Source organism: Grampus griseus, assembly GCF_964374135.1.
Source record: "Grampus griseus genome assembly, chromosome: 3".
NCBI classification, from domain to species: domain Eukaryota; kingdom Metazoa; phylum Chordata; class Mammalia; order Artiodactyla; family Delphinidae; genus Grampus; species Grampus griseus.
Window position 1 is genome coordinate 35,628,452 of NC_139019.1, and position 23,908 is coordinate 35,652,359.

At 46.1% G+C, this 23,908-nt stretch overlaps 1 protein-coding gene across 1 annotated transcript in view; it reads left to right on the top strand.

Annotated features, from left to right (window-relative positions):
• NIM1K (NIM1 serine/threonine protein kinase) overlaps positions 1 to 23,908 on the top strand; it is a 69,696-nt gene that overhangs the window by 44,149 nt on the left and 1,639 nt on the right. Inside the window, exons 3-4 of the mRNA XM_082651277.1 lie at positions 4,117 to 5,074; positions 22,193 to 22,461. Of these exons, the coding sequence (XP_082507403.1) occupies positions 4,783 to 5,074; positions 22,193 to 22,461 (561 nt within the window). The 5' untranslated portion in view covers positions 4,117 to 4,782. The remainder of the gene's footprint in view (positions 1 to 4,116; positions 5,075 to 22,192; positions 22,462 to 23,908) is intronic.

Below are 23,908 nucleotides of genomic sequence, written 5' to 3' on the forward strand. Positions count from 1 at the left end.
CTTGTGTAGGCTTCCTGGTGGAGGGGACTAGTTGCCTGTGTTCTGGTGGATGAGGCCTGATCTTGTCTTTCTGGTAGGCAGGACCGTGTCCGGTGGTGTGTTTGTGGGTTTCTGTGACCTTATTATGATTTTAGGCAGCTTCTCTGCTAATGGGTGGGGTTGTGTTCCTCTCTTGCTAGTTGTTTGGCATCAGGTGTCCAGCACTGTAGCTTGCTGGTCATCAAGTGGAGCTGGGTCTTAGCGTTGAGAAGGAGAACTCTGGGAGAACTTTCACCGTTTGATATTACGTGGGGCTGGGAGGTCTCTGGTGGACCAATGTCCTGAACTCGACTCTCCCACCTCAGAGGCTCAGGCCTGACACGTGGCCAGAGCACCAAGACCCTGTCAGCCACACGGAATCCCTGCCTCACCCCATGGGCGAGCGGCCGAGGGGGGGTAGGTGTGCTTTCTTCCTTTCATTGTGGAGCCTTTCCTCGGGTGTCTGGCACCTCTTGGCTGGACATTCATTCTAAGCAGAAGGCACTTAAATCTGATTGGAAGCTCCTTGCCTGCAAGTGAAACTGTCACCTGGAGGACTGCACAGTAGGTGGTCAGGCGGGTTTTGGGTTGGAGAACCTCCGAAGATGGGTTTCAGGAGGTCTTTTCTCTTTAACCAAAAGAGGAATCCCCTGCCTGGGGCATTATATACATGTTTCCCTTTATTCTGGAAACTCAAGCATTTAGAGGTGCAGAGAGAAGAGGGAAACAGTGCTCCCATACCTGGATCTGAGCTAATGGACTGTCCTGTGCCTTCTGCTCCTGAGCTGGCCTGGGAGTGGGCAGAGGGAGTAGCAAACTGGCTCTGAGGAGAAAAGGGGCTGGGGCTCTCACTGCTCTACATTCAAACAATCCACATTTTTGGTCTGTTTCAATCCTCCAAACTTTGAGGTAGTTGGTCTCTTATAGTTTGAAGTCTCTTGAGCGTTCGGAAAGGTATATCTCATTGGCGTGTCCAGTTTTGCAGTTTTCTTCACTGTCTTTGCAGAGTCATTAACTACTCCTCAATTTGCTTTCCATCTCCCCCAGATGTGTTGGTATCTTACATCTGCTATTACCTCTCTTACTCTGTTTGTCCTTATGGGTTTATGCCTTTTTCCCCTCCTATTTCTACTGTGGGGGTTTGGAAGGAAATAGAGATAAATGAAAGCATAAAATTCTGTATTTAACTAGAAGTCCCTAATTATCTTTTGATTTTAAAAGCAGTCCATTAGTATTAGACAATCAGGTGTGGCAATCTCCCTGTATAACCAAAAGTAAAGCAAACTTTCTGTACACCAGTTGTGTAAGATGGCAACATATTACATATTTTTAATTTTCTCTTTAAAGGTAAATACATGCACGTGAAAAAAGGTAAATCATATAAAAAGAGTAAATAGTGAAAAATACACACCTTTCTCTCATTCTAGTTCCCAGTCCAACAACTCCCCTCCTCAAATGCAGTAAATATTGCCAGTTTCTCAGGTATACCCTCCTCTTTCTTATACTTCTGATATCACATTATGTAAACTCTACTGACCACTTAACAATGTAACTTGGATATCATAACTCATTCACAAGTACAATGAATTATTTCACAAATAATCCACTATTTTTGTATATGTATGTGTTGTAACATTTAACTTGTCCCTACTGACGGGCATTTAATTAATTAATGTCTAGTTTTTTCCTACAGAACAATGCAGCAGTGAATATCTATCTAGCCATATTTATATTAGAAATATGTATACCTTTGTGAATGTACGTGCAGGATAAATTCAAGTGGAATAGCTGAGGCAAAGGATACGTACACTTGTACTTTAATACCTATAGCCAGTTGTCCTCCAAGAAGTTGTACCAATTCATACCCCTAACAATGGATGAAGCTCCTGTTTCCCTCTCTAACCAGTGCATGATAATTTGAAGACTTTGGATTTCTAAGCAGTACTGTAGCAATTCTCAGTTGGATGGTGGAATTCAGACTAAGTTTTCACCTACACAAGAAGGCGGGGCCAGGAATACTATTGGCCAGTAGAAGGTAGCCCAGGCCTTGGAAATGTGGACTGAAATAAGCTTTCTGAGATAATTCAAGTAAATGTTGGGATAGTGGTATGTGTCTATAAATAAAATATTTACCTCTACTCAATAGATCATACCTGAATGTAACGATCAATCAGTTGGTAGGTTAATTCATTCCTTCTTCAACAAATGCTTATCATACAACTTCCAGGCACTGGGCTGAGCCCTGGGAGTTCGAAGAATAAGGTGCAGGTTCCTGCCCTCCAGGTGCTTATCTAGTTGGGGTTGGTAATGACAGCACCGTGGTGAGGCACTGGGAGAGAGGCAAGCCTGGAGTCCTGAGCAAGGCCCAGGAAGGACACAGAGCCAGGAGGTCCTGGAACCTGCAGGAACACGAGGCGATGGAGCACTGCATCCTGTCGAAAGGCCTTACTCTCTTTGCGTAGGTGAAGCTAAAGTTTCTTTCAGGATTAAAATTGTTACACCACTTCTTGTCTGCGTGGTCTCTTTCTGCCAGGGATCTGAGGAGATCTTTGTAGAGCTTCTTAATCTGAAGTACAGGGATGGGTCTCAGAGGGTCTGTGAACCCCTTAAAACTGGATGCAGATTAGGTGTGCATGCTTTTTCCTGGGGATAGGGTCACAGGCTTCATCAGAATCTCAAAGGAGTGTGCAACTCCAGGAGGCTTAAGAACCAGTGGCTTAGATTTTCCTCAAGCGAATTCAGGCTCTTTCACCTTAAAATGTCTTTTAAAACACCCTACTCAGACTCTAGCCTAGAGATGTGTGTGGTTACTAATACCTGGCCCCTTTTAAACCTCTGTCCTTTATCCTTCATCCAGCTTCCCCTCCCCCATGCAGAAATAGGCACAGTGATGGGCAGCCTCCCACCACTCCTCTTTCCTGTCCTTGTTTCTCTTTATTCAGCAACCCCATACTTAAACACAATTACAGTGTAAGCAGTTCTGTACCTAACTGGAATAATGTGATATCATCAAACAGAATTGGGAATTCCCATTTCCAAGGCAGTCTCTCATGTTTTCGCTCGGGTTTTTTGGTTTGGAATGTTCAAGTCCAAAAATCGAGTTCAGCGCACATTCAGCAAACACTTTCTTTATTTAGGACATCATGCTCCATGCTGAGGGAGAGAGGAGGAAGAGCAGGATATAGAGATGAATTAAACCTGGTTCCCACCTTCAGGGATAGGAGACCTGTCGGAAATTGTACAGAGTGCTGTGGGGATCCAGGGAGGAAGTGATTATTTCTTACTGGAGGCTGCATGGAAGAAAGTCATGAAGATATTCTAGCTGAGCAAGTATTTCTCATCACTGAGGAGGCCATAGACTTTTGCCCTCCAGTAACATTACCCTGTTTCTGAACCTTCAAAATGAGCTGCTGGGCCTGGAGGCTGACACCTGATTAGAAATACCTAGAAAATAAGCCTAGGAGAAAAATTAGCCAGTGTATGAGAACATACAATGTAAAGGAAATATAACACATTGTTATTCGAATCAGTGTAAGAACTTTTGAAAACTGATAGGAAATCTTTGTCATTATGATGATCGTATTATCATTTTATCTCAAAATTTGACATCGTGGTCACTTTATTTTATAAATGATGCAACCAGAAAAGCTGACAGATTTTACTAAAGAAATTTCCACTGTACCTACTAATTTCTTTTTTTTTTTTGGCCGTGCCACGTGGCTCGTGGGATCAAACCCTGGCCTCCGGCAGTGGAAGTGTGGAGTCCTAACCACTGGACCGCCAGGGAATTCCCTACTGTATTATTATTTTAAAAGTTCTGGCTTCAAAGGAAGCCAGAAACAGAAGCAGAAAAATTATTTTGCTAGAAATATTTACAGGCTGTGAGGGCCTTTCTGAAATGTAGATCGAGGGGTGTGTGTGCGTACATTTTCTTCTTACTAAATCATACGTGATCAAGCATTTACTACTGATATGAGTCATAACTGAAATTTGTAGAGTGCTTTTAGACTGGCGCTTACCAAGCAGCTTCACATTCATTATAAATCCCGTACTGTACATTAGCACGGGCTAATACATTTCCTTATTCTCTGTTCTTAGGATGAAGTAGCACCCACCAAGTTTTTGAGACAGCTCACGGCTTAGAGGAAGGCTCATCTAAATAAAGGCCGGCTAAAGTGGCATTGCGGGGATTTAATCCTCCTCTGGCTGCCCGTGTGACCAGAAGGCTGTTGCAAGTTTCTTCTTTCCTGGGGTCCAGATTATCAGGTCTCCGGGGCCCTGCAACTTGACAGCAAAAGTGCAAAATGAAGAAGATCAGAGATACGCGCCAGCAGCGGGGACCTGAGGGCCTCTGCGGGGCGTTTACACACCAGAGCAAAAGGTTCCCTGGCCATCAAAGGAAATAGCAAACTGGAGCCTTTGTTTTGGGACACAGCCACCTACCACAGAGCACAGCACGGCCAGCCAGAAAGTTCTTGGAGCGGCTCTGGTACCTGGACGTGTGCCTGATGGTCCACTTAGAGCTGGGAAGTTCAGCGTGAAGGAAGGTCTCGAGTGAGGGCGGCTTCGGGCTTGGCTGGTAGGCGGTTCTGGCATTGGCCTCTGCCCTCCCCCGGCCGAAGGGGGGGCTTGCCCAGCTCCCAAGGACACAGGGCTCTGGCAGTCAACTCCCATCTCCCGCCCGCCGGGCCCCTTCGGCCCCTCCCCAGCCTGCCCCCCCATCGGTGCCTCTGCTGAGATGGAAACGTGGGCCTGCGGAGGACGATGACTGCCTTGTATGTGAATGGAGGCGGCCTGGAGAACACCCGCTATGCCAGGTGGGACCGGCGAGAGAGCGTGGAGAGTGGCGGTCAGACGGAGTGCACCAAGGAGGACGGAGAGGGACAGCCTCGCCAGCTGACACCCTTCGAGAAGCTGACCCAGGACATGTCCCAAGACCAGAAGGTGGTGAGGGAGATCACGCTGGGGAAACGCATCGGCTTCTACCGCATCCGAGGGGAAATCGGAAGTGGGAACTTCTCCCAGGTCAAGCTCGGGATTCACTCCCTAACCAAAGGTAGGATCCAAACTCCACGGGTGATGCCCAGGGTGTTGGGACCTGGTTGGGGGTCGGGTTAAGAGTCCAGGGCCAAGGAGGCAGGTGAGGCGTCATCACTGAGCCCCTGCTAAGTGCAAGTCCTATACCGGCCGCCGTCCATTGTTGCCGCCGTTCATTTTCACAGTGATGGTGTGAGCTCAGTATTTTTATTTCACTTTATAGATAAGGAAACTAAGATCCAAAGATGTCAAATGTGGCTTTAGCAGTTTAATCTTAGATGATTTTGACTCCAAAAGCTCTCCCACTATAGCATGCAGGTGAACTCACTAAAACATTGAGGGCAATCTGTCCTCTCCAGTTACACCTTGGAGGAGCGGAGGGGAGTGTGGCTTGATTCCAAGGCCACTCGTATTCCGGGTCCTTATTTGTAACTTCTGTTTGTGTTTGTTTGTCAATACCAGTGGCACAGGGGACCTCCCGGATGGTCGGTGGATAGCGGGGTCCAGCCTCTCCTCCTTACCAGAGGCTGCTGCTTCTGTTAGGTTTGGGGAAAAGGGACTTGACCTCAAGAACTTCTCTGCTTCAGCCTGCTCTGTACTAGTTCTCATTGTTGTTAGCTCCTTGCTTGCTACCAATAGCCACGCTTGCTTGGTTGCTGGTCACTCTGGATTCTAGCCCAGCAGCGCCCACCGCTCTGGCCTGAGAGAGGAGCTGTGTAGAGAGACCAGCAGCCCTTTGCTGCCCAACCCATGTGGGCATTTCTCCAAGTTACCTCTAATTTAGCTAACTAAGCCTGGAGATAGTCAGAACGGAGTCACAGGACAGAGAAAGAATGCCTGCAACTCGGTATAATCTACAGACTTCCTAAAGCCCATGGGCTCTGCCCTCTCCCTGAGAGTCCCGTACTGACATTTATTCTCCTTGCACTCAGGCTGCCACCACGTCTCCAGGGCTGCGCTTTCTCGTGTCAGAGTTTTGTTTTCTTTTCTTCTCCAACCCCCAATCCCATTCCCTGCTCATCCCTGTTTGGCCCCTATGGAGAAAGTACCACAACCTCCTCTACCTACACACACACACACACACACACACACACACACACACACACACACACGCGCACGCACATGCGTGCACACACGCCCAAGTCACTGGAGCTCCAAGTCCCCTTCTATCTTGCTCTGAGCCCGAGTGTCTGGGTTCATGCCTACTCACCTTACCTACCTGGGGACATTACAGCGCTCCTCTGAGCCCTCAGGTTCCTCGCTGACAAAATGCAGCCAGTAGCATTGATTACGTTACTCATAAAAGCAGCTCTAGGGCTGCGATTCACATCTAATTGGGAAAGATGTTGCTTTTCAATAGTCTAGAGCAAGAGTGAAAGACAACATAAAACACATAAGGAGATAAGGGGCCAGAAATTGAAAGGAAGACATGAACAGGAAGTGGAGAGGAGAAGTTGCATAAAGGCAAACCAGGAGAGGAATTCAGAAAGGGGAGAGTGTCCGTTGTGGCAGAGAGGTCACAGGGGCTAAAGTCTGAGCAAAGCGTGTTGGAGCTGCTTCCCGAGTGTAGGTTCAGATATTAGATTCTAGTGGAGAGGATAGGATAGTGGAAAAAACATGTGCTTCAGAATCAGACAAATCTGTTCAAATCCTCGTTCAGTCACTTACTAGGTATCTGACTTCATGCATATTACTTAGCCTTTTTGGTCCTCAGTTGCCTCAGCTGTAAAATAGAGATAATGACTCGTATCTTAGAATTGTTGGGGAAATTAGGAATAATATATATGAAGTACATGGCACAGAGTAGCCACTCAATAAATGGTAGCTATCATTGTGCAAGTCTATTTTTTACTTAAACCTATTTCAGAAGGAAATTTGATATTAAAGTCATGAAAACCCATGAGTAGAAGGTAGTGGTAAAAATAAATACAATGCACACAAATTTCAAAGTTCTGTTTATTTATTTTTCCAGCTTTATTGAGATGTGATTGACATATAATATCGTGTAAGTTTAAGGCGTACCATGTTCTGATTTTATGTATGTATATATTATGAAATGATTACCACAATAAGGTCATTTAACACACTCACCACCTCATATAGTTACAATTTCATATGTGTGTGGTGAGAACTTTTAAAATCTATTCTCTTAGCAACTTGCAAAAAATGTTAAAGGGGGACTTCCCTGGCAGTCCAGTGGTTAGGACTCCACACTTCCACGGCAGGGGACATGGGTTTGATCCCTGGTGGGGGAATTAAGATCCCGCAAGCCACACGGCATGGCCAAAAAAATAAAATAAAATTTAAAGGAAACTTACGAAGTGACTGAAAGTAATTTAAAACATGCCAAAAACCCATCTGTGAGTTTCTCTTTACCTTACTTAGGAGAGTGAAGGGAGAACCGATACAGAAATAACATTTTTATGCTGTGTTTCGGTGCTATTTAAGGCTGTTTTCATGCACTAAAATCATTGCATGCCCCATGAGTGTTCAAGGTTCCACTTCGGGAAACACTGACCTCATCTAGCCCTCCTGAATTTTACAAATGGGGAGATGGAGCTCAGAAGTGGCTGTCCCGAGGTCATGGCAGAGACAGGCTTAGAACCCAGCTTCCTTTTTGCTGCAAGCTACCTCGGGATTTTGGTGCAGGGTGGAGGGGGCAGCTCTTTCACATGCTGCCCTGAACAAGCCGACCAAGTGGGCTGCCACTGCCTTCTTCAGCCCCAGACCCCCGCCAGACCCCACCCTGCTCACCAGCCATTCTCCTTCCTGGCGGCTGGACTGCCGGGGAGGGATCCTGCCCTCCAGTGCCTGCAGCAGGGAAGCAGGGGACAATGCGCAAGTCCTAGAGTGTATAACCAAGACTCAGAAGCAGCACCTACCTTCTGCCCGCCCTCCCCGTTCAGACAGTGTGTAAGAGAGAGCGGCACCTTGTCTTGAAGGTGGCAGAAGGTAGTGCAATATTGTGGAAAGATATCAGCTTTGGAGTCAGCCAGACCTGTGTGGAATTCCAATTCTTTTTTCCTCTAGCTGTGTGACCCCCGAACAAGTTACTTTACCATTCTGTGCCACAATTTCCTTACGTGTACGTGAAGGAAATATATCAGCTGCCTAGGATTGCTAGGAGGAGCGAATTTTAAAAAGATATGATATACCGAATATTTACCATGTACCTGGACAGAGCATGTAGCAAGTATCCATTAAGTGCCAGTATTAGTCTGCTTTCAAAAAAGTCCAGGTCCTTTAGGCCTGTGTGAGTCACACATCATTCGTTTCATGGGACAGAAGCCGACTCAGATGAGCTCACGCTGACAGGGTGACTTGTGTGCAGGGGAATCTTGTGGCCGCTCAGCAGGGAGGTAGAGCCACGTTTCAAGGATGGAGGTTACCCCCTCCATCTCCCCTTTCTCTGGGGTTGCGCGGCTTCTCATTTCTACTTCGTACTTCTTTCTGCGGAGTGGCCTTCTCTGCTTAATTACCCAAAGGCATATGGCCAAGAATGATTGTTTCCAGTCCCATATCTACATAACCTCTCAGCTTTATCCCATCTCCATCCCACTAGTTTCATTCTATTTCAGCTCAGATTTTGAAAAGAGAATATAATCGCTCACTGACCAGCCGGCGATAGGCCACCGCTGAGTCAAGGGCCTGCCTATGTCAAGTCAGCTGCAGCCTTTCGGGTCACACGACCCACTGCACTGTCAGCAGGGCCCGAGGTCCAAAGAAGCGTCTCTGAGATGGGAGAGTGGAGAACACAGTAGATTGATGGACATACCATCACCGCGACAATAACCAGCTAAGCAGGGAAACCACCACAAGCCAGGAGCAGGAAAGCGTCTAATTCCTTGGACAGGCTGTTATGTGAGGAGGACAGAAGAAAGAGGAAGGACCACAATTGGTGTTTACATAGTGACTTTCTTCTTGAATGCCAAAGGCTTCTTGCCTGTTGGATTACAGAATTCACTTAATTCTAGTCCCTTGAGTTTCAGAGAATGCGGTGTTTTCCTGCTGTGTGGATGGGGGCCTCAGTGGCCTCACTATCATGCTCTCCTCACTCCTAAACCACCACAGAGTAGCCCTATTGTCAAAGGCTCAATGTCAGCCTCTGCTTATGGGATGAGATGGGTGCACAAAAGGAGAGGAAGGCCAAAAGCACAGGCAGAGGAAAAATCAGTTCAACAGTCACATTTAAACAAGCCAGAAAATGTTAACAGCAGGTCATTTTGTACATTGTACTGATGCAACAGGAAAATGAATCCCAGATTTCACCTCCCAACTTGCAGACTCATCCCGGGATGGCCTCGTCCTGGTACCGTGCTCATCTCTCTTCTGGATTCTATCAGAAGTGAGCCCAGGAAAGAGTAGGAAGGTGAGGACAAAAGGAACTGAGAGTGTGAAGGAGGGGAGACCCAGATGTGAATCGATGTGGGGATGAAGAAAGAGACGGGCGGTGTAGGTACTAGGAAGTGAGAACTCTGGGAGGATGACAGAGGCAAGACTGGAAGATTGTGACTTATGAAAAGAGGGAGGACGTTAGGCTACCAGGAGCAGACTGGGTTGGAAAGACAGGGGGACATTCCTCTAAAATCTTTACCTCTACAATGGAAGGAGATTTATCAGGGAGTGGTTTAGCTTTGCTGGGAATTACAAATACCCTGTCCCATTACCAGGCCATGTCAGAAGACATAGTCTGAAGAGCGATTTGTATAAATACGGTTCCCATGCAAAGCCAGCTTGCCAAGAATTGTCATTAGGTTTTCTAGGAAATATGGACAACCTGGATAAGATAAAGGAGGAGGTTCCCAGGGAAGCGGAGGGTTTCTGTGCCAGGGGCAGCTCCCAAGACAGTAGTTTAAAAAAAGACACCAGCTGCTCTGGCTCCCTAAAGAGAAGGCTCCAGTATAGGCCCCTGCTGGCTGGAGTTTATTTTTATAGCTAATGGCTCAGATTCTCCTGGGCCTTGCAAGCTGATCGGGCAGGCTGAAGCCATCATGAGACCCCTTTTAGGCTGATTAGAAATTTCTCAAAAGAAATGACGCACTGGGCTTCTGAATATTTTATGTCCCATCTGTTGCCTCAAACAAAAGTAAAAGAGGCCATGGGTGCCCGTCCCTTTCTCTGTTGCTGTCCTTTCTGACCCCTTCATCCCTGGTCTTCTTCTCTGTTACTCTAGTCTCATGTTTCTAGAAGCCTTTCTTCTTCTCTCTCAATTTATTTATGCATCGGTTCATTCCTTCTTTTTTAAAAAATATAATAAACTCTCTTGTGCCTTACAGAGATGAATGAGATACAGCTCTTGCCTGATAGGAACTCGCAGTAGGTAATGGAGACAGACAGGAAACAACTGATAAGTGCTGTCACAGGGTGAGGTTACAAAGGGTGTGCTCGACTGTGGCTGAAATCAGGAAAGGGTCAATCGATCAGGAAAGGCTTGCATTAGGTCTTGAGGTTTTCGGAGAAATAATGCAGGACACAGAGGAAAGGGAATTCCAGTCAGAGCGAGAGGATGTAAAGTGACTGGAGGTGTGAGCCAGGGTGCGGAGTGTTTGGAGATTTAAGAGTAATTCAATGAGGCTAGTGCATGGGATGCACCCACAGAGCAGTGGGAGATATGGTGGGTGATGTAGGCAGGGACTAGATCATGGAGAATCTTCTTGCATATTTGGATTTTGTCATTTATGTATCAGGAAGCCATTGAAGAGCTTGAAGCAAGCAATTAATAAAATGATTAACTATTAATTATTTCAGTGAGGAAAGGGAATTGAAGTTGGGACATGACAAGAGTCAGGCATGTCAGAATAAAATATTAGTCTAATGATCCAGATGAATGATGATGTCCACCTCAACTAAGGAAGTGACAGTGAGCATGGAGAGAAGGGGATGCATTTGAAAACTATTTTAGAGTATTGGGAAACCTGTGGTCAACTGCATGGGGGAAAGCAGGAGAGGACAGGGAGGGGAAGAAGGAAAGATGACTCCCAGGTTTCCAGCCTTAATGACTTAGCAGTGAATAGTGAATACAGGAGAAGAAGTGGATTTGAGAGTGCAGATCGGGAAGCAGTGACTTGGAGGTACATGGAGGTCAAGTAAAGGAGCCCAGTGACCATCTTGGAACCCAAGAGACAGTATGCATGAGAAATAAAGGTTTGGGGCCTAATAAATCTGGGGTACAGTGAAAGTCTTGTATGTCCTGGTCGTAGGCTCCTTGGTGTCAGACATTGTATCATATTGATCCTCAGACTTCCCCCACGTTCATTATAACTAATAAATATTCAACAAATACTTGGTGAATTAAGTCAGTATAATAACTTCCCCGGAAAGTCCAGTAGTGGTGGGAAGAGAGATGGGAGGGAGCAATGCATGGCAGTACTCTCTGGTGGGTCCTTCATGCTCTAATCTCCTAGAAGGACAGGGCTGGGGGACTCACGCAAGCTCCAGTAAAGCTTAACCGAGAAGGCCCAGTGGTTTTGAAAAAGGGGTCCCTCCTCTTGAGTACATTCACTAAAACAGCAGTTTAGAATTATGTTTTCTGGATGCAACTAGAGATTATCATACTAAGTGAAGTAAGGCAGAAGAAGAAAGACAAATACCATATGATATCACTTAGATGTGGAATCTAAAATATGCCACAAATGAACATATCTATGAAATAGAAACAGACTCACAGATGTAGAGAACAGACTCGCAGTTGCCAAGGGGGAGGGGGTATGGGGGAGGAATGGACTGGGAGTTTGGTGTTAGTAAATGCAAACTATTATGTATAGAATGGATAAACAAGGTCCTACTGTATAGCACAGGAGACTATATTCAATATCCTGGGATAAACCATAACGGAAAAGAATATAAAAAGACTTTGCTATACAGCAGAAATTAATGCAATATTATAAATCGACTATACTTCAATAAAAAAATAAATTGAAAATAAATAAAATTATGTTTTCTTACTTTAAGAATGGTTAGTCATTGGCTTTGGTGAATCCATCCTAAAAATAAATTCAGTATTACTATAGCAAAAAGAAGTTCCCTATTTATAATGCAAAGGACTCAAAATAATTTATATGCTCCAATGATGCAGGAAAGCTCAAGGATATTAAAGCATATGCACTTGGATGGAAGTCACACAGCCATTAAAAATCACAATTGTGGAGAGTCTGTGGTAACATGGAGGATGCGTGGGACACGATAATAAATGAAAATGCAAGGCGCAAACTTGAGTTACACTGCAGTGGGGATACTTATCCTGGGCTCTTGTGAGTGTTAAGTGAGATCATTTATTCAACAAATATTTGTTGATCACCTCCCGTGCAACAGGCACTGTTCCAGGGACTGGAGATACAGAATTGAACGAAATAGACAACAATCTGTCCTGTGGAGCTTATGTTCTAGCAGGGAGAGACAGACAAAAGTAAGCCAGTAAAATATTCATTATGCTACGTAGTGATAAGGGACAGGAAGGAAGATAGAGCAGAGGGGAGGGGAGGGAGCACTGGGGGCTGCAGTTTTAGACAAAATGGCCAGGGACAGCCTCCCTGAGGAGGTGATCATTGAACTGAAGGGAATAAGGAAACTGGCCTTGGAGTCCATGGGGGAACGTGGTCAGGCAGAGGGGACAGCAAGCAGAAGAGCGCCAAGGTGGGAGAGTGCCTGTAAAACTCTAGGAACGGCTGAGGCGTGTGACAGCAGAGGGTGGCAGGGACCAGACCACATAGGGTTAATACGCAGTATGGCAAAGTCAGGACTTCGGCTTTTCCTATGAGGGAAACCCGAGCCCTTTGAGGCAGCAGAGAAGTGACAGCACGACCTGGCTTAACGCTTAATAGGATCACCTTGGCTGCTCTGTTGAAAATAGGCTGCAAGGGGTCAAAGGCAGAAAAGGAGAGATCAGCTAGGAGCCTATCGGAATAATCCAGGCGAGAGAGATTCCCCAGGAAGGGAGCAGTGAAAGGCTGAGAAGTGGCTGGATTCTGGCTGTATTTAGAAGTAGAGATAACAGGATTTGCTGACAGATTGAAAGTGGAGTGTAAAAGAGAAGAGTCAAATACTCAAGGTTTTTGTCCTGGATGACTGCAAGAATAGAGTTTCCATTTACTGAAACTGGGAAGACTGTAGAAGGAACAGGTTTGGGGCGGGGGAGATCAGTATTGGACGTGTTATGCTGGGCGTGCCTGTTACACATGCACAGCAGAGGCTGTTGGTGCCTCACCCGTGTCTCCTTGGGCCTTACCATTTCAGTGCATGCAGGCCAGACCTTCAAATGCCAGTCTCTCCATCTCTTTGCCTCTGGGCTTCCTCTAGCTGCTGGAGCTGCTGTTCCTGCATGCGTGGGAAATAGAGGGCAATTAATGTCTGCCAGGAACAGCCAACGACTAGTTACTGGCGGTAGTTGATATACAAATACCCCAGCTCTCTCACTCTTCTCATGATAAAACTCAAACGATAACTGGCAGCAGGATCGTTGGAAGACGGAGGGAACAAAAGATGCCCATCGAGCTGAGAAGTCATCTTGAGACTGAAATGAGGCAGCCCCATATACTCAATGGATCAGTTTATTGTAGGGTACCTTACAAGGTGGGTTCAGGATCGGGCTGACAAAGATCTGGAAGCATTCGCAGCTGTCCTCTGCACCGCCCGAAGGGCCACTGGGGCAATTTTATAGCTAACCTAGGGTATGGGAGTACCCTTGAAAACAGGAAGTACCTTCCTAAGTCAAGATGATTGATTGGGTAACTAGTCTCGTGGGTACCAGGAAAATGTCAGGGAAGGTCTTCATCATTATTTGGGAACTAACAGAGCATAGAGGCCACCTGGACCTACCGATCATTAAACATATCTGTTAACTACAAAGCCCTTGACAGAGAAGTGATTTGCCGCATCGTGCAGTCCTGGGTAGGGTCAGTGGAAGGACAGGAAGAATTGTTTGAGCCCGAGATGATGTCAGTTATGCTAACAGCCATGCAGGATTAACTGGTAACTCGCTTAGTAACACATCCTTAATTGGCTGCCTTTCCTCATTCTTCTACCAGTGTTTCCTGGGTACCACCTCCTTCATCGACTGCTTGCACCTGAATCACTGCCTCATGATCTGCTTCTGTAAGAAGCCAAACTGAGACAACCAAGTGGAGGGGTCTTGTAGGCAGGAGTATTTATGCATCTGGAATTGTTGAGGAAATTGTAGGGATGTCCAAGGACTAAGCCTTCAGGTATTGAACATTTAGAGGCTGGGCAGATGAAAAGAACACAGCAAAGGAGCCTTAGAAGAAGCGGCAAGAGGTAGGAGAAAAACCAGGAGCGTGTGTTTTCCTAGAAACCAAGTGACAAAGGTGTTTCTAGGAGGAAGGATGAAATCTGGAAACTGGCCATTGGTTTTAGCAACTTGGAGGTCATCGGTGACCCTGAGAGGAGCTTTTCTGGTAGCAATATCTCTTAGGTTCAAGACATAATGAGGGGAGGGCTGGAGACAGTGACGTAGAACCAGCTCTTTAAGAGAGTTTTGCTACAAAAGAATGAGAAGAAGAGCCTGATGCTAGAGGGGGAAGTGGGGTCGAGAGAGATTTTTTGTGGTTTCTCAAAAACTTTTTTTAATGTTTAACATACATAAATACAAAAAGAAGTATGAAAATCACAAATATGCAGTTAAATGAATTTTCCAAACTAAAAAGACCCATATAACCACTGCCAAGTTCAAAAAAGAGAACGTTCCCAGTACTTTAGAGGCTCCCCTATTCCCCCCTTCTGTTTACTACATCCCCAAGTATAACCACTACCCTGACTTCTAACACCACAGATTGTGTTTACCTGTACAATTTATATAAATGGCATCATACAGTATGTCTTCTTTTGTCTTATTTCATTTGTTCAATATTAAACTTGTGAAAGCTGGGGACTTCCCTGGTGGTCCAGTGGTTAGGACTTAGCTCTCTCACTGCTGGAGCCCCGAGTTCGATCCCTCGTGCAAGCCGCAAAGCACAGCCAAAAAAAAAAAGTGGGAAAACCATCCGTATTATTTTATGTAGTTTAGATGCTTCATTCTTATTGCTACATAGCAGCCCATTGTACAAATATACTACAGTTTATTTATCCATTCTACTGTTGATGAACGTGAGGATAGTTTCCAATTTGGGGCTACTATGAATGACGTTACTATGAACATTCTAGTACCAGTCTTTTGGTAACATGTATGCATTTTTGTGGGGAAGACTTTTTTTTTAGATGGGTAAATAGCATGAATGTATGCAGATGGAAAAGATTCAGTAGAAAGGTTAAAACTTATGACGCAGGAGAGAAGGAAGAAATCTTGGATGCCTGTTCTTGAGTAGAGGAGAGTAGATGGAATCTATTCAACATGTAGAGGGATCTTCGCTAGGCCTTAGATAGGAGCAGGGACCATTTACCCAGAGAAACAGGAAGACAGAGTTTATGGGCACAGATTCAGGTAGGCTGGAAGAAGTGGCAGAAGGAACTTGAAATTCTCTTCTATGGCTTTCTTTACTCGATAAAATAGAAATCTAAGTCATCAGCTATGAGTGAGGAGAGAGAGAAGGTATTAGAGATTTGATGGGAGAAGAGAAGGCATGAAAGCGTCATCTAAAAGTGTAGGGGCACTATTGGACCAGGGAAATATAGTGTGTCTGCCAGGAGCAATAAAGACACACCTGAGGTTATAGATCATGAATTCAAAGTGAGACAAGCCGTCATGGTCACTGCATGGGTGTAGGCAGAGAGTAGGTGGGAGGTTGGATTTAACCAGGGTGTGGTTCAGCTGAGAAAACACGATGAGAGAGACCAGAGATGTTGAGGGAGTACACAGAGCCATGACAACAACAATAAAGATGCTCCTCCAGGACTTCCCTGGTGGTGCAGTGGTTAAGAATCCGCCTGCCAATGCAGGGGACACGGGTTCAAGCCCTGGTCCTGGAAGATCCCACATGCCATGGAGCAACTAAGCCCGTGAGCCACAACTACTGAGCCTGCACTCTAGAGCCCACGAGCCACAACTGTTGAGCCTGTGTGCCACAACTACTGAAGCCCTCACACCTAGAGCCCATGCTCTGCAACAAGAGAAGCCACCACAGTGAGAAGCCCACACACTGCAACGAAGAGTAGCCCCCTGCTCGCCGCAACTAGAGAAAGCCCGTGCACAACAATGAAGACCAAACACAACCAAAAATAAATAAATAAATAAATTTTAAAGAAAAAGAAAAAAGATGCCCCTCCAGCGCACACCACCAATCCTCCCCATTCCTCAACCCAGAAACCTTTACCTCTTCTTCAACCCTAACCCTTGGCTGAACCCCAAGTGCTATTGATGCTCCCTTCTAAGTATCTCACCCTTTCCTAGTTGGATTAAATTGCTGTAATCTGTCTCCCTCATCCATATTTATGTCATCCTCTGCACTGCAGCCAGAAGCGGTCTTTTAGAAAATGCAAGGCTGGTCATATAGCTCGCTCTCTGCTTGAAACTTTCTAGTGGTTTCTCTTGGTTACCAGAGGGGAAGGGTGCAGGCAAGGGATAGTTAGCGAGTTTGGGATTGATATATACACACTGCTATATTCAAAATGGATAAGCAACAAGGACCTACTGTATAGCACAGGGAACTCCACTCAATATTATGTAACAACCCAAATGGGAAAAGAATTTGAAAAAGAATGGATACATGTATATGTATAACTGAATCACTTTGCTGTCCACCTGAAACTAACACAACATTGTTAATCAACTATACCCCAATATAAAAGAAAAGAAAAGAAAAGAAAAGAAACTCTCCAGTGGTTTCTCAATGCCCTTAATCTGAGGTCCAGAATATGACTCACAGACTTTGGCCCTGGCTGACTCTCCAGCCTCGTCTTGGCCTATCTTTTCCTTCATTTGTGCCAGCTCCACTCTCTTCTTTCAATTCCTCAAAGGCAGTGGTCTCCAAAGTAGGGTGCACATACCCATGGGGGTGCCTACTGGGATGAGGGAAGAAAATATTAGAACTTCTTTTCTATATTTATTTGTTATTACATGTTTTTAATTTCCATGATTACATACATTTAAAATGTGTATATTAGTAGTGCATGCATATAATTTATAAATAAATATACATAGAGAGCAATGCTCAAAAATGTTTATTAGTAAAGGAAGCTAATCAAAAAAGTGTATAGACCATTACCCTAAGGTATTAGGGTCTTTCCTGCCTCAAGATCTTCTCTCCTATACAACCTTACTATTAGAATCTCCCCTTATTGCTTCTCCCCTACTTTCCTCTAGTTAACATTTAGAGTCCAGGGAAAGTGTTAAAAATCTTCCCTGACCCTCTGACTCGGGGTACATCCCCTTGTTTTTGCTCCACTGCATCCCCCTCTCTTACCCTCCTAGCCCACTGTGCTGGACATCTTCCACCTGCTTCCCCAGATCCATTTTCCACCCTTCATTTTGCTCTCTGCCCCAGACTTCATCACGTCTCTTTAGTCCTGTGGGTTCCAGTTGGCTTTAGCTTGTAGGGAGCCCTTGAACTGGATCAAAGGAAGGAGAGGGAGAGCCTGAGATCTGTTCCCCCAGCCTGACTGTGAGGTTGATTCAGGCCAGCTGTACTTCTGGAAGGACGTCTCAGCTCCCCTCAAGGTAGCTTTCTCTACACAACCCTCTCTAGGTTCTAATATCTGCTCCCTCCCCCTGTCCCTTTGGTCCCAAAGACAGATTTTGCTTGGTCCACTCTAGGTTTGAAAGTTTGAATTCGTTGCTGACACTTAATGATTACAATGACTGCATTACAATTCAGATATCTCTTGAAAAAAGTTAGATTTGATAACACTGAGTCTACGTCCCAAACAGTAACAATTGTCTGGAGTTGAGTAGCAGCTGCCCCTTTGCTCTGGTGCATGTACTTCTCAGGACTCCACAGTCCCCACTACTCCCTGTTGCCTTACAATAAGCTTTCCACCCTGTTTCCACCCTGGCCTCTAGAGACATTTGAGTTTGCAAGTCCTGGTTTAAGGAAATGTGTCAGTCTCTTCAACAAATTTGGAGAAAGGGGAGGTTTACCTCTCGAATTTCTCTACTTCTCTCTCTCTCTCCTCTCCATCACTACCGAGAGAGTCCTCTCCCTGCGGTTGCTATCATCACCTCCAAAACCACCACCCTGCCCTCAGGTGTGCTCTGCTCCTATCCCTTTCCCACACTGCAGCCAGAGTACCCGTTCTAAAGTGGATATCTGGTTATGACAATCCCTTTAAACCTTGTAGTGTCTTCCTACTGCCCTAAAAATAAAGGCTGCTTAAAAAAAAAATTGAAGTATGATTAACTTACAATACCATATTACTTTCAGGTGTACAACATAGTGATCCAATGTTCTTATACATTACAAAATGATCGCCATGGTAAGCCATCTGTCACCATACAGAGTTATTACAATATTACTGACTATATTCCCTGAACTATACATTACATCCCTGTGACTTATTTTATAAGTGGAAGTTTGTACCTCAATCTCCATCACCATGTCAACTGAAAAAAAAATGCACAACCTAAAGTTGAGAATTATCTTTTATTCAGCAGACAAAACTGAGGACTTAAGCTGGGGACACAGTCTCTCAGATGGCTCTGAAGAGGTGAGGGGGGAGCCAGAGTATATAGGAGCTTTTGCAACAAAGACCAGGTAGTCAGAACTTCAAAAGATTACTGTTAATTAAAGAACACCGGATATTGCAAGTTAAGGAATTCAGCACTTTTCTGGGTATGGGAAGATGCAAAAGTCGGGACTCATTGAAATCATTCCTTTGACGTGCACCTCAGCTATCTGGGGCCAGTATCCTGCGCTTTCTCATTCTGAGTCTCCTCAGGGTGCAGGGGGGGTCGGGTGGCAGCAGGGCTGACTGCTCATGGCTGGCATCCCATTTCTATCCTGAGTTCCCTCAGGCCTAACCTTCAGCGGCTGTAATGTGAAGGCTTAATGGCTGCAACATCCTTTGTTTACTGATATGTCCGGCAAAGTTTTTTTTCCTCTGAGAGTGTATTTCTTCGTCTTCCCACCGCCAAGACTACATTTCTTGAAATAATTTCCAGGTCTTTGGGTAATGTGACGCCTGCCTACGCTGCAGGCTGGTTTGGGACCCCTTCCCCCCAGCCTGCCAATTCTCCATGCCCAGCGGAGTGGGCTCCTCTTAGATCCTGAAACACAAACGTGACATCTCGCCCAGACCTGGCACACTGTCCCCTTCCCATGGCCAAGTATTGGGCCTCCCTCCTCACCTCCTGTTCACAAGGCAAGTGTCATTTCTCAAGGGATCTCTCTGTTCTATGTGCGCCCCTTCCTAACACGTGCCACGCTTGTAATGAGGGTTTTTTCAAAGTCTCACTGGACTGTAGGCACATGTCTGTCTTTTTCTCAGTCTGGTGCAGAGTAGGTACTGCCTGAACATTTGTTGAAAGGTGGACTTAGAGACCTAGTTCTTCACGAGCCGGCAATTTCTACCACTTAGTGACAATTCAGAACACCAGGGCTTTTTCAAATGTTTCAGATGATTATACATGTACGTTATGCGGCATGACTATAATCTGATTTAACACAAAGCGGAGGAAACAGGCTGGGACTAGAGTGAGCCATCGGACGCCTGAGGGCGTAGAATTTCAGAACGCATTTCCTCTCGCAAACATTCTCCTGCCTCACTCTGGTCCCGGCCGTGGGAGGGCAGCCTTTCCTAAGAACCGCTCAAAAAAAAAACTGAAAATCTAAAACTAGGATTGTCCTAAAGGGAGGTTTGAGACAGCGGCCTGGACGCACACCCCAACCGGATTCTTGGGCGGTCGCAGGGTGAGCAGCGCGCGTGCAGCTGCGGCGGCCGAGGGGGCGGCAGAGAGGGACCCGCACCTAAGCAGAAGCCTGGCCTGCGCTGGGGAGGACCGGCCGCAGCAGCGGCCCCTTCCGCAGGCAGGCTGCCAGGCTGAAGGACGGAATTCATTATTCTAGCCCTTGGGATAACAGCTCGCCTACCAGGCTACACAAAACCAGAGTTTCTGTTTCAGGTAAAGAGCGGCGGGGAATCTTAATCCTAAAGCCTCAACAGCAGAAAGGACGCGAGCAGCGGGGCGAGAACGCCCCGGGGACCGGCCGTGTTGGTCCATCCGTCTGCCGGGAGGATTGCCTGCGGAGGTCGCGGGAGCCCTGAGGGTCCTGCTCCGTGTAGCTTCCCTCCGCCTTCCCCACCCGAGCAAGCGCGGCCACCTCAGGCACCAGCGAGCCCTGCCTCTTCGTCTTCCAGGAGTCCTACTGGACCTACTTTAACAAACCGATAACACTCCTATTTTAAACTAGCAGCTTCTATTTTCATGCCCATAACCACTGTGCCAAAAGGTCCTCAAACCAGTTGTTTTGCAAGTAGGTCAAACAGGCTCCCTGCCATCCCGTTCTCCCTGTTTATTTGCCTGCAAAATTCTTTCTTATCTAATAGAAAGTCTGGTCCAGTTTGAACCAAAAAATGAATGAAGTGTTACTTCGGAGTAGCGATTCATTCATTTTCAAACATTAACCATTTTTATTACACAATCTATGTTAATTGTATAATTAATTGTAGGAAAATTAGAAAACACAGATAAGTAAAAAAAAGAAAAGAAAAATTAAAGGAAAACCATCCATTAGCGGGGGATAAACTGGGAGATTGGGACTGACATATATACGTGACTATAAAATAGATTAATAATAACCTGCTGTATAGCACAGGGAACTCTACTCAATACTCTGTAATGGTCTACATGGGAAAAGAATCTTAAAAAAAAAAGAGTGGATATATATACGTATCACTGATTCACTTTGCTGTACACCTGAAACTAACACAACATTGTAGATCAACTATACTATTCCAATAAAAGTTTTAAAAAAAGAAAACCATCCATGATCCCCCCATTAATAAAATAACTATTCTAAACATTTTGGTGTATATCTTGCCAGATTTCCTATGCGAATGCACATTTGTGTTTTTCCTCACTTGTTCTATACTGAACAACTTTCCATGTTCATAAATAAAGATCAACGTGATTGTTTTGAAAGCTGCATGTTGTACCATTAGAGAGAGAGATGAACCACACTTCAACCATCTTTCTTGCTGGACACTTAGGCTGTTCCCAGTGTTAGAGAAGGCTTCTTACACAAGCAATCTTGTACACGTGTCCGATTATTTCTTTAAGATTAATTGCCAAAAGTAAAAAGAGTGGGTCAAAGGGTGTGACCATTTTAAAGACTCTTAAGACGTAATACCAAACTACAGTCCAGAACCATCTTACCAACTAGTCCTCCCACCAGCAGCACCTTGCAGTGCCCGACTCTTCATGGCTTTCCAACAATCCAGACACACCGAGCACTGGTGTTTCCTGTACTGGTACATGGTGTGCCAGGCACTGACAAAGTCAAATCAGATCAAACAGCCCACGCAAGGAAGGGGGTAGGAGGAAGAAACAGATGAGGAGGCAATATTTATAGGTAGATGTGCTGAGACGATAGTACAGAGAATACACAGAAGCTGGATGTCATCATCTTCCTGGGACAGGTGTCATAGAAGGCTTCCTGGAAGAGGTTGGTTCTGAGGCTGGCCTTGAAGACTCATCCGGCATTAGCTGAGTAAAGAACAGGAAGGAGTGATGAGCCAGAGAGAGGAAATAATCCAGGTAGATCCAGGAAGAGGAAAGATCCCAGGCATGAATGTCCTGTACCTTTTCAGTTAACAGCAAAACGTTCTGTAACGTTAGACTACAGGGCGCATGGGGAGGTGGTTAGGAGCGGTGGGCCATGAGGCTGAAGAGGTAGCTTGGGCCTGATCAAGAGGGGCTCTGTCGGCTAAATAAAGGTGCTTTAACTTTATCCAGAAAACTGGATAAAGCTCACCAAACTGAAACCTCCTTGGGAGGCAGGAGTTGGCATTAAAACCTGTACATGGTAGAGTCACACTGATCTAAGGGACCAGCATGGATGTTGAACTCAAAAATTGCTGTTTGTCATTACTGCTGAGGAGCTTTCTGAGCTGGAAATAGCCACTTAACCTCTGTGTCTAGTGAAATAGAGGGACTAGGTTCCTTCCAGTTCTATGAACTGGAAGGACTGTTCTATGAACAGTTCTAGCTATGAACTCAGGCACATCCTTTGACTTTTTTTTTTTTTTCTTCCAGAAAAGGTGGCCATTAAGATCCTGGACAAGACCAAGTTGGACCAGAAAACCCAAAGGCTCCTATCCCGCGAGATCTCCAGCATGGAAAAACTGCACCATCCCAACATCATCCGCCTTTATGAAGTCGTGGAGACTCTATCCAAGCTCCACTTGGTGATGGAGTATGCAGGGGGTGGGGAGCTCTTTGGGAAAATCAGCACTGAAGGGAAGTTCTCAGAACCAGAGAGCAAGCTCATCTTCTCCCAGATTGTGTCTGCCGTGAAGCACATGGTGAGCGGGGCGAGGAGGGAGAGTCCTGCTCCCATTCTACCCACAGTGGGAGCATGGGGCTTTAGTTTACCATCATCTAAGCATCTCCGAAGACTTTAGTCCTACAAGGGCAGACAGCAGTCCCTTCTGCGAGAGTCAGATGTCTGGCTGGGATTGTGCTCCCTGCCTCCGAAGCAATGCCCAGGGATCTCCAGTTGCACGGCAGCCTCTTGGCCTTTGTGAAAGTTGGCAGGACTCACTCTGAGCAGCCGGATGACCATCACCCCTTCCTTGGCCACATGCATTCCTCCAGCCCCGTCTTCCACTACTTAGAGAGCTGGCTTCTCACTGCTTCTTGGCCTTGCCTCCCTAATTCTGTGTCTAGGATGCCCTCTCCCCTCTTTTCACATCTCACATCCTCAATCCCATCCACACTTCGTGACCCAGCTCAGTTCTGTCTCTCTCTGTGAAACTTTCTTCAATCTTGGGTCAGCCTGCGCTGATCTTCATGCCTTTGGTGAACCCCACTAGCTCTTTTTTTTGTTTGTTTGTTTGTTTGTTTGTGGTACACGGGCCTCTCACTGTTGTGGCCTCTCCCGTTGCGGAGCACAGGCTCCGGACGTGCAGGCTCAGTGGCCATGGCTCACGGGCCCAACCACTCCACGGCATGTGGGATCTTCCCGGACCGGGGCACGAACCGGTGTCCTCTGCATCAGCAGGCGGACTCTCAACCACTGCGCCACCAGGGAAGCCCCCCACTAGCTCTTGCTGCCTCTGTGCTCAACACATTAACACTTGCTTGTGTCATTCTTATTTTAGTTCTCTGATTATGTCTTTAGATAAACCTGGACTCCATAAGCATACTCCCCAGTTCCTCCATGAACTGGTTCTCCTGTGCCCTCCCTATTGTTGGTTGTCCTGCTGGGCACACAGGAGGAATCTGACTTGCAGACCTGATGACCGCTTGTACCACTCTGTTAGTGCAAAGGTTTTCTGCCCTCTTTGCCAAGCTCTCAGTCCAATTGGCAGGAAGAGACACTTGTCTGGTGTCTATATTAGTTGAGAGGCTGTTTCTAGTTTGCTCCTCTGTTCGGATGTTGTGAGACAAGGACTGGGATCAGTGAGCTCCTGGCCAAATTATTAGCAGGTTACTAGTGACCTAAGGGGCCCAAGATGGCAGCTGGGAGGGAGAGGGGGAGGAAAAAGAAGTGAGCAGGGAGAACCTGAGTGTGATGGTAGTGGCTGTTTCAGACCTGTGGTTGTCATCTAAGTGGCCCTGTGCTGGGGTGAACTTTCCCTGGGCCAGGCAATAAGCCAGACCCTTACCAAGCAATGGAGCGGATGGGCAGAGCCTTGCACATTCTACTTGGAAAAGAGATCTGGTGGGAGAGCAGAAGAGGATCCAGCAGTAGAGGATGCAGACTGAGTCCTCTGAGGCCCTACACCCTGACCTTTCTCCTAGCTCTCT